The following is a 13,464-nucleotide window of genomic DNA, read 5'->3' as shown; positions in this document are numbered from 1 at the left end:
CCTGCCCTTGGCATTGCACATCCCCACATGCCAGTGCCCATGCCGGGAAGAGCCCTGAGCAAGGAGGGAGGAACAAGATGTGCCTGGCCAGGGGCTGGGGCTCAGGCCTTGGCCCTTTGCATTCCTGAAACACAGCCAGGTTTTGCTCAGCATCAGAGACACCTTTGCCTTGTTTGTCCGCAGCTTCCATCACTGCCTCCAGTGTTGTGCTCTACCTGGAACCTGGGGACACTTTCTCATTTGTGTCCCTGAAAGCGATCTCTTCAAAGTACAAGAAACTTCAGTGTTTCAATGTCACTGAGTTCTTGAGTGTTCTATGAGATCACAGAACTGGCTGTGATGTCACAGAGTAAGGTGTAATGCCATAGAGCAGAGTGTGCCATCATAGAGGGTAGCTCTGTGGCATCAGAGAGTGGGTTGTGACATCACCAGGTGGCTGCAACATATCATAGAGGAGGCTGTGACATCACAGAACAGACTGTGAAATCACAGTGTAACTTTGTGACATAGAAGTCTTCTGTGACATTGCAGCACTGCTGTATGACATCACAGGGTGACATCATAGAGTTGGCTCTGTGACATCACATGGGCTTTGTGTCACGTCTGGAGGCTTTGTGACATCAAAGGGGCAGTATGACATCACAGAGATGTCCATGTGACATCAAGGTGGGCGTTGTGATGTCACAGGGGTAGTATGATATCACAGAGATAGCTATTAGACATCCCAGGAGGCGATGTGACATGACAGGTGGTTCTATGACATCACAGGGGCTGTGTGACATCACAGGGGCAGTGTGACATCACAGGGGCTGTGTGAGGTCCCTGGGGAGGTCACTCTGCCCCGGCCCCCCTCACAGTTCCTCCCAGAGCAGTCCAACACTGCTCCTGCACAGCAGGGTCCCCTGTCCCCCCGGGTCCCCCTGCCCCCGGCCCCGCAGCCTCCCCCAGAGGATGTTCCACGAGATCGACCCCAGAGCCTGACACGGGGACGGGGGGCCAGGGCCCTGGGGGTTGCACAGGGGGACAGGGACCCCCGGCAGCGTCCCCGTGTCCCCCAGGGCCAGAGCCTGGGCCAGGGCTCCTTCACTATCATGAACGAGGGCTTGAGAGCGCTGAAAAAATCCCCAGCAAGGGATCAGCAAAAACCAGACCTAATATTAAGGGACACGGCACAAAGTTCCTTGCCAAGAGTCACTCTACACCTGAGTGGACACTTCAGGCACATGAAAGAAACAAAGCAACAACAAAACCAAACATAATCCAGGCAATCAAACCAGAAATGAACCCAGAACTGTCCCTGTCTGTGTGTGTGACACAAGCACAGTAAGGGCATGGATAAAAGGAATATGGCTTAAAAGCTTAACAGACCTCAAGCTTAACAGGACTTATCTTATACCTTATATTTAACTGATACAGTCACGTTCACAATTTAGCAAATGAAAAGCACTTAACAGTATTTAACCTAACTGAAAACCTATGTTAGAAATTTAACAGAGGAATTACACTTCACAATATTCAACTTAGCTTATAAGTTATATTAAACATAACAACTTAGCAAAAGAACAACTCTTAGCAGCATTTGACTTAGCTGAGACTTCATGACTTTACCTTACCTACAGGCCGGACTGACTCAGCTATTCAAGGCACTCCAACTCCTCAGAAAGGAGCATTTCTGCCACATTTCCCCAGCACAGGCACTCCTGTGTACACACAGACACCAAGAGTCAGTGCAAGGCACCTGTGAGAAATTCCCCTGAGGGCCGGGAATGCTCCCTGTGGATGCTTTGGCATCTCCCCAGTGGGTGAAGGGTTGAGCCTGGAGGAGTGGGGGGATCGGCCCAGGCTCTGTGGCTGTTCAGGATCCCCGAGTGCAGCAAACGGGAGAGTTCCCGGCTGGGAGAGGCCCCACTCAGAGGGAGTCGCTGGCCCAGGAGAGCTCCAAGGGCTCCTTTTGGAGCGCTGTTTGCAGGGCCCCAAGAGAGGGGCTTCAGTCCCAGCAGTGGTTCATCCTGGCCGCACTTGGCACCAACAGCTTTTTTTGGCAGTGTGAGAACAGGGATGTTATGCCACTGAGGGAACAAAAACAGTTCCCAGGGCTGATCCTCCAGAAACCAGGAGCTGGTTGGGCAGCAGCAGTGCCTGGAGCAGACAGTGTTTGTGATGAGCTGCAGAGGAGCTGAGCCCAGGGGCTGTTGGCCAAGGCCCAGGCCCAAGGATCATTTCTCAGCTGGCAGGGTGGCCTGAGAAGGGGAGGGGGGAATGCAGCAGTGCAGGGCCCATGGAACCAAGGGACCATTGTGACACTGTGGGGCCCTGTGACACCAAGGGACCAATCTGACAATGTGGTATCTTATGGAATCCATGGAGACCACTGTGACATTTCTGGGCTTCATGGAACTGAGGGGGCTGTACTGACACTGTGTGGCTCCATGGAGTGTAGGAATCATTGTGACACTGAGAGGCCCCATCAAACCAGGGGTCCATTGTGACACCACGGGGCCTCATGGAGACATGGAGACCATTGGGACACTTTGGGGTGTTATGGAACCAAGGGTCCATTGTGACACTGCAATACTCAATGGAGTCAAAGGTCCATTGTGATGTTTCAAGGCCTCATGGAACCATGGAGAGACCATTAAGACACTTCACAGCCTCATGGAACAAAGGGGCCATTGTGACACCGTTGGGCACCATGGAACCAAGGAGATCATTGTGACACTGAGGAGACTCATGGAATCATGGAGACCATTGTGAAACTGAGAGGACTCATGGAACCAGTGAGACCATTGTGGCCCTGGGAGTCCCAACAGAACCTAGAGGACCATGGTGATACTGTGGGGCCTCATGAAACCAAGAGGTTTTTGTGACACTGCAGGGCTGCATGGAACCAAAGCTCCAGGGTGACACAGAAGGGCCTCCTTTCATCAATGGTCCATTGAGACATTGTGTAGCCAAAGGAGACCATTGTGACACTGCAAACCTCCAGGGTCCAAAGGTCCATTGTGACATTGCAGGGCTCATGGAACAGAGGAGTCATATGACATTGTGGGGCCTGGGGAACCACGGAGACCATTGTGACACTGCAAGGCCTCATGGAATTGCTGGGACCCCCAGGGTCATTGAGGGGCTGTATGGAATCAAGTGGCCATTGTGAAAATACGGCGCACCATAAAACCAAGGGAACACAGAACAGGTCTGGCTGGTTTGGCCTCCCATGGACTGCCTGACTGGTCCAGCTGACCTTGGCATGTTCAGGGTCTCTTCTCATCTGCTGCTATGACACTGGGGCTCCATTCTTACCTTCCTATGGAAAAGATCTGTCATTCTCCTCCAGGCACCCATGTCCAGAATTGGGATTTCACCTACAAATATCCTTATTTCCAAAGATTGTTTCCATAGAAATATTGCCAGGACAAGTCTTTCTGGAAGTGGTTTCTCAAGGATCACCTCCCATCTGCTCCCGAAACACAGGGGAAGGCTCCATGCTTTCCTTTCTATGGGAAAGAATTGTGCTGCTTCTCCAGGTGCCAATGGCTGAGATTGAGATTCTACCTCCAAAATTCCATAAATCTAAAGACTGCTCTCAGACAAAATCTGCCATTCCTGATAAGTCTGGCTGGCCTTGGACTAGTGAGGCTCTCACCTGCCTTCCAAACACTGGGGATCTGTGCTATGGAAAAGAACTGTCCTTCTCCTCCAGGTGCCCATGGCCAAATTTGGGTTCCACCTCCAACATTCCCTGTTGTGACAGACTGGAGGAGATTGTTGGCTACAAACATTTCATGTGTCAGGCAGTAAGGGGCAGGTCCAGCCTTGCCTTGCCCTGGAACGCCAGCCCTGCCCTACCCTTGAACCCCAATCCCCCCAGAGCCTCTATCCCAGCCCAGCAGTGGCTGCCAGTCCCTGGCACAGCACAGGCAATGCTCCACAGCCACCTCTGCAGCCCCCAGCCCAGCTCCTGAGGGACCAAATGAGCCCAAGGCCCACCTGGGGGAAGGGCCCAGGGAGACCAAGGGGTATTTAAGGCTGACCACAAGGCAAGCACACATCTTGGCCCTACCTTCTCTTGGAATTTCCATCTGAACTGTGCTGGAATCCAGGAGCTGGTAACTCTGTCTGTGCTTCTCTAAATCTTATTTTTATTTTCCTCTTTCTAATTCCCTCTTCTTGCAAATTTTTATTAACTTAAAATGCAACAGGCTTAGAGTTTGTGAAGTTGAATGGGCCAAGGTAATGGTTTGAGAAGTGTTTCTTGTTGATTGAATGTTGTATTAAACCTTTTGCCAAAATTTCTCTGAATTTCTAAAGTTCCCAGTAAAGGCTGTTTTCCTCTTTTGAGGTCTTGAGAATCTCTTGATAGTATTTCTCCAGTGAATCCAAATCAGAAGACACAGACAATTGTGATTTCTTTTAAATGTCTCCTTGAGTGAGTTGTTTTGGGAGATGGCAGTCAGGGCTTGTCTGTCCTGCTTGGCACAGCCCAGGCAGGGCTTTCCCAGCCACATTCCACACTCCATTTCCCAGCTGGAGCTGCTGGTGCCTCTGAGTTGTGCTGCCCCAGCCCCAGGGACGCTCTCCTTGTCTGCCCATTCCCCCACGGTCTCTGGGCAGGGATGGCCTCAGTGGGGGCTGCTGACATCCTCAGCAACTTGGAGGCTGCTGCTGAATTTTCCTGCTCCAGAGGCTTGTTCAGCCTTCAGCTCTTGAGTGCAGGAATTCAGTCTCCCAGGGCTCATTAACATTCAGAACACCTGAAAAACCCGAGCCTCTGGGAGTCATTTGATTTAAGTGTTCTAATCTTTTGTGGTTGATTAGTCAGATTTCAGAAGCCTATTCAATGTGATTACCCTGAGATTAAAAAGACAGCAAGAAAATATTTTTTTAGGTCCTATAATTTTTTTTTCACTAGTAATTCATTGACATGTGCAATGTTCAGACTGAATCCCTGTACCTCCTCATGCAGTTTGAATGGATATGAAAATCAAGACCCTTCATGGCTGACAATCAATCAGACTCTGTCCCTACCCCAACCCCACCATTTCCCCCATCCAAGCACTGGGACTCAGAGCAGCCTTGTGCAAATCTGAGCTCCTTCCACTCCACACTGGACCTAGCCAACAGACCACAGATGAACAGGATACATTTTAATAACAATCACACAATTAAAATAACAATCACACAATTGCAAACTCTTCCCTGAGCCATGTGCAATGTCCCAGCAGGGTCTGATGAGTCCACCGTTCACAAGTGATTTCCATAATAAAATTTATTTCACACAAACATGGTTCTCTGATGCATATAAACACAATGAAGTTCTTGTATCAGGATTCTTGTCCCGGAGTGAGGACAGAACAGCTCGAACAATTCCTGATTTGCAAAGCTGTCAGTGGTGGATGGAGAAGGGAGTTTAGGCTGCTCTTGGTGTTGAGGAAGTGCTAAAACCAACCTGACTCATTTCATCTCCTCCTGTCCTGGCTGATCTCCCCTCTTTCCCCTTCCATCCATTGGCTTTTGTCTCCCACCAGGACCCCTGGTGCAGAGCCTGGCTCTGTGTTTTCCATCAGCTCCTTGCTGGCACTGCCAGGCTGGGATGATGAGTCCCTCAGCCTTCCCTGCTCCAGGCTGGACAAGCCCAGCTCCCTCAGTCTCTGCTCACAGCTCCGGACAAAATTGGTACTTCTTCCAAGTTCCCTACATGCAAGGGTTTCTCGTGGACAAAAGCTGCAAGGACAGACAGGCCTGGCTCAATTTGGCTTCTGGTGGTTGCATCCAATCTGCCCTGGAAACACTGGGGCTCTGTCCTTTCCTTCCTGAGAGAAAGAACTGGCCTTCTCATCCAGGTGCTCATGGGCTGAAATTGGGATTCTTCCCCCAAAATCCCGTAAATCTGAGATACAGAATAGTTATATCTGAGATACAAGATATTTATTCTTTTGCTCCCAGATGAAAGCTGCCAGGACAGACAGATCTGGCTGGCCTTGGCCTCTAGTGGCTGCTGTTTATCAGCTCCTGGAAGACTGGGGCTCCATGCTTTCCTTCCTGTGGAACCATGGTGGCATTTCAGGGCCTCATGGATCCAAGGGACCATTGTGACACTGTGTAGCCTCGTGGAACCAAGGACATCATTGTGGCTCTGTTGGGTTGCATGGTCCCAAGGGGCCCATGTGAAGCAGCAGGGCTTTGTGGAACCAAGAGGCCATTGCTGCATTTCAGGCCCTTGTGGAGCCAAAGGACTGTTGTGATTCTGCAGGGCACCAGGGATCAATGGAGAGCATTGTGGCATTGCAAGGCCCCATAGAATCATGGAGACCATTGTGACACTGTAGGGCCCCAGGGAACCAAAGGGACACTGTGATTCTGCAGGGCCTCTTGGAAGCATGGGGCCACTCTGACACTGCAGAAGCAAGGAGAACATTGTGATACAGCAGAGCACCATGAAACCAAGGGAACATGGAACAGATCTGGCTGGATTGGCCACCCAGAGCCCACTTGACAGGCCCAGCTGATCTTGGAATGTTGAGGGCTGCCTCTCCTCAGCCCCTGGAGAACTGGAGCCCAGTGCTTTTCTTTCCTATGAAAAAGAACCATTTGTCCTTCCAGGTGCCCACAGCCAAAATTGATACTCCCCTCGAAAATTCCCTGTATGCAAGGGTTGTCCCAGACAAAAGCTGCCAGGACAGAGAGCTCTGGCTGGCCTTGGCCTCTGGCGGTCACCTCTCATCTCAAGGAAGCCCTGAGGAAAGTATGTGAACAGGCTTGACTGTTGGAACATCAGTGAGTCTCACACTCTCAAAAACTCAGATGCTCTTCTGATTATGTGTCTTTTCTTTCTTATTGTGTATTATGTGTGAATTATTATTTTCAGCAAAAAATATTATTCTTATCAATTTACCCAAGTTATCTGAAACAAAACAGCTCATCTACATATGACTCCAGGTCACCTGTATAAGCAAACGCAAGAAACAATCCAGCAGGAATTATTTGTCCCTGCTCCCATCTATCACATCTCTGGAGCTGGAGGTGCAGCCCCAGCACTTGGCAGGGCTCAGAGGCTCACAAGCTCAGCTCCCACAAAGAGAACTTGTAGACCCTGGGCTGCTCTTCTTGGCCCCTGCACGCTCAGCCAGGCTGAGATGGACACTGATGGTTTCTGGGCCAGGCTCTCTGAGCCCAGCCCAGCTCCCTGCAAGCTCTGCCAGCTGCCCTGAGCTCTGGGCAGCCCCAAGGGCCTCTCCCCAGCCCAGCCCAGCTGGCTCTGGCCCCACAGCTCTGCTCAGGCCAGGCTGCTCTGGGCACTGCCCCACGGCCTCAGCCCCTGGCAAGGGCACAGCAGCAGCTGCAGCTGCCACAGGACTCAGCCCCAGCCATGGGGGAAGGTGCTTGGCCAAGGCCAAAGGAGGCTCCCTGGCTGCCCTGCTCCCCTCTGCCTGAGGTGCTGAGAGCTCTGCTGCCATCCCATCTACCCAGGGCAGCACAAGAGCCTTGGGGCCCTCAAGAGCTGCTCCTTCTCCAGGCCCAGGGCCCATGTCAAAGCTGGGGCAGGCACAAAGCTGTGCCCATTTCTGTTCATTGCTGCTCTGATGGGGATGGATCCTCATCCACTTGGAGGTTGCTGATGGATTTTATTACTCCAAAGGCCTCTTCTCTCTTGAGCTGTTCAGGAATTTAATAGGAAAAGTTCTTAAATGTTTGTTCAAATCACACAAAAAAGAAAATCCCTTGAAAATAATGCAAGATTTTTATTCTACTGTTAATTAGACGGATTACAAAAGTGTATTCAAAGTGAATATACTGTATTGAAAACAATGCAGAGATTACTGTTTTGTCCTGTGTTCCTGTTTATAGGTTGGTATCAGCAATCCCCAGTTGATATTGGCCCCCAGTTCCTTCTAATGCAGTCTGACTAGATATGAAGATCAAGACCCTCCATGGCTGACAATCAATCACATTTTTTCCCTATCCCCTCCCCACCATTTCCCTAACCTAACCCCACCATACCCCTATCCCTAACCCTTGGAACTCCTGTGGATCAGAAATGGTGCGTCCAGAAGGACCAGGGCAGTGATTCTTCCCCTGTGCTCAGCACTGGTTGGGCAGCACCTCGAGTGCTGTGTCCAGTTCTTTGCTCCCCAATTTAGGAAGGCCATGGAGGGGCTGGAGCGTGTCCAGAGAAGGGCAGCAAGGCTGGTGAGGGATCTGGAAAACGAGTCCTGTGAGGAGCAGCTGAGGGAGCTGCTGGGGCTCTTTATCCTGGAGGAGGCTCAGGGGAGACCTCATCACTCTCTACAACTTCCTGACAGGAGGGTGCAGCCAGGTGGGAGTTGGGCTCTTTTCCTTGGGAACAGTGACAGGACAAGAAGAGACAGCCTTCAGCTGAACCAGGGGATGTTTAGGCTGGACATTAAGAAATAATTCTTCACAGAAAGGGTGGTTGGGCATTGGAATGGGCTGCCCAGGTAGGTGGATGAATCAGCGTCCCTGGATGTGTTTAAGGAAATACTGAATGTGGCACTCAGTACCGTGGTCTGGGTAACAAGATGATGTTGGGTCCCAGGTTGGACTTGATGCTCTCCAAGGTCTTTTGCAGCCTGATTGATTCTCCGATGATTGTGACCCTGCAGGGCCCTGGGAAAACAAGAGTCCATTGTGACACTGCAGGGCCTTGTGGAACCATGCAGAACATAGTGACAGAGCAGGACCTGGTGTCATGATGGGGCCATTGTGACACAGCAGGGCCCCATGGAACCAAGGGGCCAGGGCTGCTCCACAGGGACAGATGGAATGAAGGAAACATGTTTGACACCATGGTGGCCCTTGGGACCAAGAGGCCACTGTGTCGCTGTGGAAACAAGGAGAGCATTGCTGCACTGCCAGACCTCATGGAACCAAGGATCAATTGTGACACTGTGGGGCCTTGAGGGACCACAGTGCTATTGTGACACTGCAGGGCACAAGGATCCAAGGGACTTTGTGACAACAAGGGGTCCCATGGAACCAAAGGGACAATGTGACACTGGGAGGCCTCATGGAATCATGGAGACTATTGGGACATTCCAGGGACTCATGGATGCATGGTGTCACCAAGGTGTGTGAGTGTAGATCTGCTGTAGGGTAGGAGGGCTGTGCACAAGGCCCTGTGTTGTGGTGTGCTGTAGTGTCCCATTTTGGCCTTCCAGGTCATTTCCCCAAGTGTGCCTATACCTCTCTCCCTTCCCCCTTGCCCCCATGCTGAGTGAGTCCTGTCAATCAGGCTTAACATTCCAGCAAGGCGTCCTGTGGTTGGTCAAGTTCAAAGGATGCCCCTATGCCCAGAGGTCATTGGCCTTTCTCGGTGTCATCTTCCCCTGAGACCCTGCCCCTCTCACCTGGTTGGTGGCTCACCTGTACCTCCCCTCCCCCTGTCCCTGAGCTTAAAAAGGCGATCAGACCATGCGGCATAGTTCTGTTGGAGCAGTTCCTCACATTCAGACCTCTGTAACCATGGAATAAACCTCTGGACATTAAACCCTCCAGCAGAATCCCCTCCTTTTTCTCTTCACCATCGCCTGAAGCTATTCCTCCTGAGGTAAACGGGGTTCTTAACAAGCCTGGACTTGTTCAGTGCCCAGCTGCAACCCCCAGCAAGCCAAGGTATCTCTGGGGTGATACACCACATTTGCTGCCTTTGGCCCAGCAGCGAGGGTCAGACCGGCCCAGGCACTACATAACTGGTAATATTGGGAGCCTTTTTTTTCCAATAGCCCTGGAAAGGCTGGATCCAGGAACCAAATCCAACAAGGTGAGGTTTAAAAAGTCCAAGTGCCGGGTCCTGCCCTTTAGCCACAACAACCCCTGAGGTGCTGTGGGGCTGGAGAGCAGTCAGGCAGACAGAGGGGCTGGAGAGCAGTCAGGCAGAAAGGGACCTGCAGGGACTGATGAAAAGCAGGCTGGACAGGAGCCAGCAGTGTGCCCAGATGGCCAAGAAGGCCAATGGCTCCTGGCCTGGATCAGGAATGGTGTGGCCAGCAGGAGCAGGGCAGGGATTCTTCCCCTGTGCTCAGCACTGGTTGGGCAGCACCCTGAGTGCTGTGTCCAGTTCTGGGCCCCCAATTTAGGAAGGACATGGAGGGGCTGGAGCGTGTCCAGAGAAGGGCAACAAGGCTTGGGAGGTGTCTAGAACACAAGAGTTGTGAGGAGCGCTGAGGGAGCTGAAGTTGTTTACCCTGGAGGAGAGGAGGCCCAGGGAGACAAGGTGGTGTCAGGGCACAGGTTGGACTTGATCTCCATGGCCTCTTCCAACCTTGCTGATTCTGGGATTCTCTGAAACCACCCTTGGAGTAGTTGCAGGATGAGACCTGGGCCCCCTCTTCAGAAGCTCCAGCAGCCCAGGTTCTCCTGGCAGCCCCAAAGCCCATCCTGTCAGTCCTGCAGTGCCTCTGCAGCTCCTCCTCACTGCCCAGAACAGGGAGCCCCAGAGCCAGACACAGCAGCCCAGATGTGTCCCTCTGGCCTGGGGTGCCTCTGGCAAGGGAGCAGCACCAGGCAATGCAGGAGCCTGAAGACAATTCCTGCATCACTTGTAGGATGATCCTGCTGCCCAAGGGACGTTCCCATGGGGGCAAGTCAGGAACTGCAATGGGGAGTGGGGCCAGAGAGGAAAGGGCAAACAGGGATGGGCTGTTTGCAGGGGAGGGAACAGGGGTGGGCAAGAGGTAGAAATTTGTATCAGGGAGAGTAAAGAAAGCAAAGATGAAGCCAAGGAAATGCTGAGGGCAGTTTGGGGGTGGCTGCCAGGCAGCCCTGGCTCTGAGCAACAGCGTCTGCAGTGGGACAGGAAACTCCCAGCTGATGGGAACAAACTTTCTGGCTGAGTGCAGAGGCCAGGACAAAGCTGAGTGGTTTCCCTTGTGTCCCCCAGCCCTTGCTGGCCCCAGGGGCTGATGGCATTTGTGCTCCCTCAGGTTCATGTCCCCACACCAACAGCATGGGGGTGCTCCTGCCTGCTCTGTGCACAGCAAACAGGGGCTGCTGATCCCGTGCTGCTGTGTCTGTGCCTGCAAGGATGGGGCACCAGTGTGAGCTGGGGGAGAGGCCAGGGCTGCAGAGGGGGGATGTTGTTGGCAGCTCCATCAGGACGCTCTGGGATGCTGCCCTGGGCTGTCCAGTGCACTGGGGATGGATCAGCCCCTGCTCTGCTGCTCCTTCCCGTCTCCCCCAGGGCCCTTGCAGAGCCCCAGCCATGCTGTTTGCCCCCAGCCTGCCCAAGGCCAGCCTGGGGCTGCTCACGGGGGCTTTCTGTGCTGAGCATTGGCCTGGCCATGTTCTTGAGAGAGCCTGGGCAAGGAGCCTGGAGCCCCCAGGCCCTGGCCAGAGGCGTCAGCGCTGCCGCAGCAGTGCCCATGGCCTGTCCCTGCTGCAGCCCCGGCACTGCCATCCCCAGGACTGTGCCCAGCCACGAGAGCACTCAGGCCCTGCAGCAGCACCAGGGCCACCAGGGCAGCGGGGCAGGGCCACGGCAGCAGCACTGGCAACACCAAGTGCTGCTGCTGCTGGGCACAGCTGCTGGGCCAGCCCTGATCTGCCCCAGCTCTGCACACAAACATTGCTGCTGCAGCTCCAGAGAAGGCAACAAAAGGGCATCTCTGCAGAAAACTCTGCTGGTAGATCCTTTAGTTAATTTAAAGGCACCAAGAGCTCATTGACACAGTCTGTGGCCACAGGGAAGGTGAAGAGAAACAAAATGAAAAATGGCAAAAACAATTATATTTATTAGTGGACAAGACTAAAAAAGTAAAATAAAAAGAGAAAGAACCTCCAAAATGAACCAAAAAGAAGGATCAAAGATGACTTTATTTCAAGTGGTTTGCAGAAATTGGCCAGCAGTTTAATGTTTATGAAACTATCCAGTCATCAGTTTCCACACTGCAGCCTTGAGCTCCTGGTTCCTCAGGCTGTAGAAGAGGGGGTTCAGGGCTGGAGGCACCACTGAGTACAGAACTGACAGGGTCACATCCAGGGATGGGGAGAAGATCAAAGGGGGTTTCAAGTGAGAAAACACTGCAGTGGTGGTGAAGAGAGAGACCACGGCCAGGTGAGGGAGGCAGGTGGAAAAGGCTTTGTGCCGTCCCTGCTCAGATGGGATCCTCAGCACAGTCCTGAAGATCTGCACATAGGAGAAAACAATGAACACAAAAGATCCAGAAAATAAACAGGCACTAACAGCCAGAAGCCGAAGTTCCCTAAGATATGATTTGGCACAGGAGAGCTTGAGGATCTGAGGGATTTCACAGAAGAAATGTCCCAGGGCATTCCCCTTGCAAAGGGGGAGGGAAAATGTATTGGCCATGAGCATGAGAGCATTGAGAAAGCCAATGGCCCAGGCAGCTGCTGCCATGTGGGCACAAGCTCTGCTGCCCAGGAGGGTCCCGTAGTGCAGGGGTTTGCAGATGGACACATAGCGGTCGTAGCACATGACAGTCAGGAGGAAATACTCTGCTGAGATGAAGAAGAAACTCAGAAATAACTGTGCAGCACACCCTGCACAGGAGATGTCCCTGGTGTCCCAGAGGGAATTGTGCATGGCTTTGGGGACAGTGGTGCAGATGGAGCCCAGGTCGCTGAGGGCCAGGTTGAGCAGGAAGAAGAACATGGGCGTGTGCAGGTGGTGGCTGCAGGCTACAGCGCTGATGATGAGGCCGTTGCCCAGGAGGGCAGCAAGGGAGATGCCCAGCAAGAGGCAGAAGTGCAGGAGCTGCAGCTGCCGCGCGTCTGCCAATGCCAGCAGGAGGAAGTGCCTGATGGAGCTTCTGTTAGACATTTGTTCTGTCTTGGAATCAGGATCTGTAAAAAAAGTAATCATGGAATAATTGTGCTTGAAGAGGACTTTAAATATCCCAGCACAGCCTGGAGGCACTTTCCCTCCACTGCCTTCCCAGGGCTCTGCTGCCGGGAGCTGTCCCTGCCAGCAGCTGCTTCCCTGTCCCCTTGGCTGGGCACTGCCAGTGCTGCCAAAGCCCAGCTGAGACCTGGGGGTTCAGGTCTGCCATGCAGATCCCTCCCAGCTCTGGCACTGCCCAGGGGCAGCTCTGGCTCTGCAGGGTCTGATACGAATGTCAGATCAACCCTGAGGAGGCTGGAAAAGCGACACTGATTCTGCCTGTGAGAGGCCTTGTGCTGATTTCTGTCACTTATTGGTTTATTCACATCTGAGAGAATTTTTTTCATTATCTTCACCCAAACTAAGAGATTTATATCTTTGGGCAATTACCATCAAGGCAGCCCAGGTCATTAGATTAAAAAAGCAGGATTTTCCCTTTTATGTAGCCCCTTTCTTGCTGTGCACCCTGTATAATCTATTTGGAAATGTTCTGCAGGTAAATGCCATGCAGGGAGGAGTCCTGAACAATGCAGCATCCTCCCCACACAAGGAGAACACTTCCAAGCCTTACCAGCTGTCTCCTCCCACCCACATCTTGTCCCCCAGTG

The 13,464-nt window shown here is 52.5% G+C and overlaps 1 protein-coding gene across 1 annotated transcript; it reads right to left on the bottom strand.

Moving 5' to 3' along the window:
* Positions 1-11,878: 11,878 nt before the first annotated feature.
* On the bottom strand, positions 11,879-12,628 carry LOC134413650 (olfactory receptor 14C36-like). The gene has a single exon (XM_063147712.1). The coding sequence runs from the start codon at positions 12,626-12,628 to the stop codon at positions 11,879-11,881; it is 750 nt and encodes a 249-aa protein (XP_063003782.1).
* Between the last annotated feature and the right edge of the window lie 836 nt (positions 12,629-13,464).

Source organism: Melospiza melodia, unplaced genomic scaffold, assembly GCF_035770615.1.
Source record: "Melospiza melodia melodia isolate bMelMel2 unplaced genomic scaffold, bMelMel2.pri scaffold_47, whole genome shotgun sequence".
In the NCBI taxonomy this organism is placed as follows: domain Eukaryota; kingdom Metazoa; phylum Chordata; class Aves; order Passeriformes; family Passerellidae; genus Melospiza; species Melospiza melodia.
Note: the sequence above shows the minus strand (reverse complement) of the source record. Positions and strands in the feature narration are given on the sequence as shown.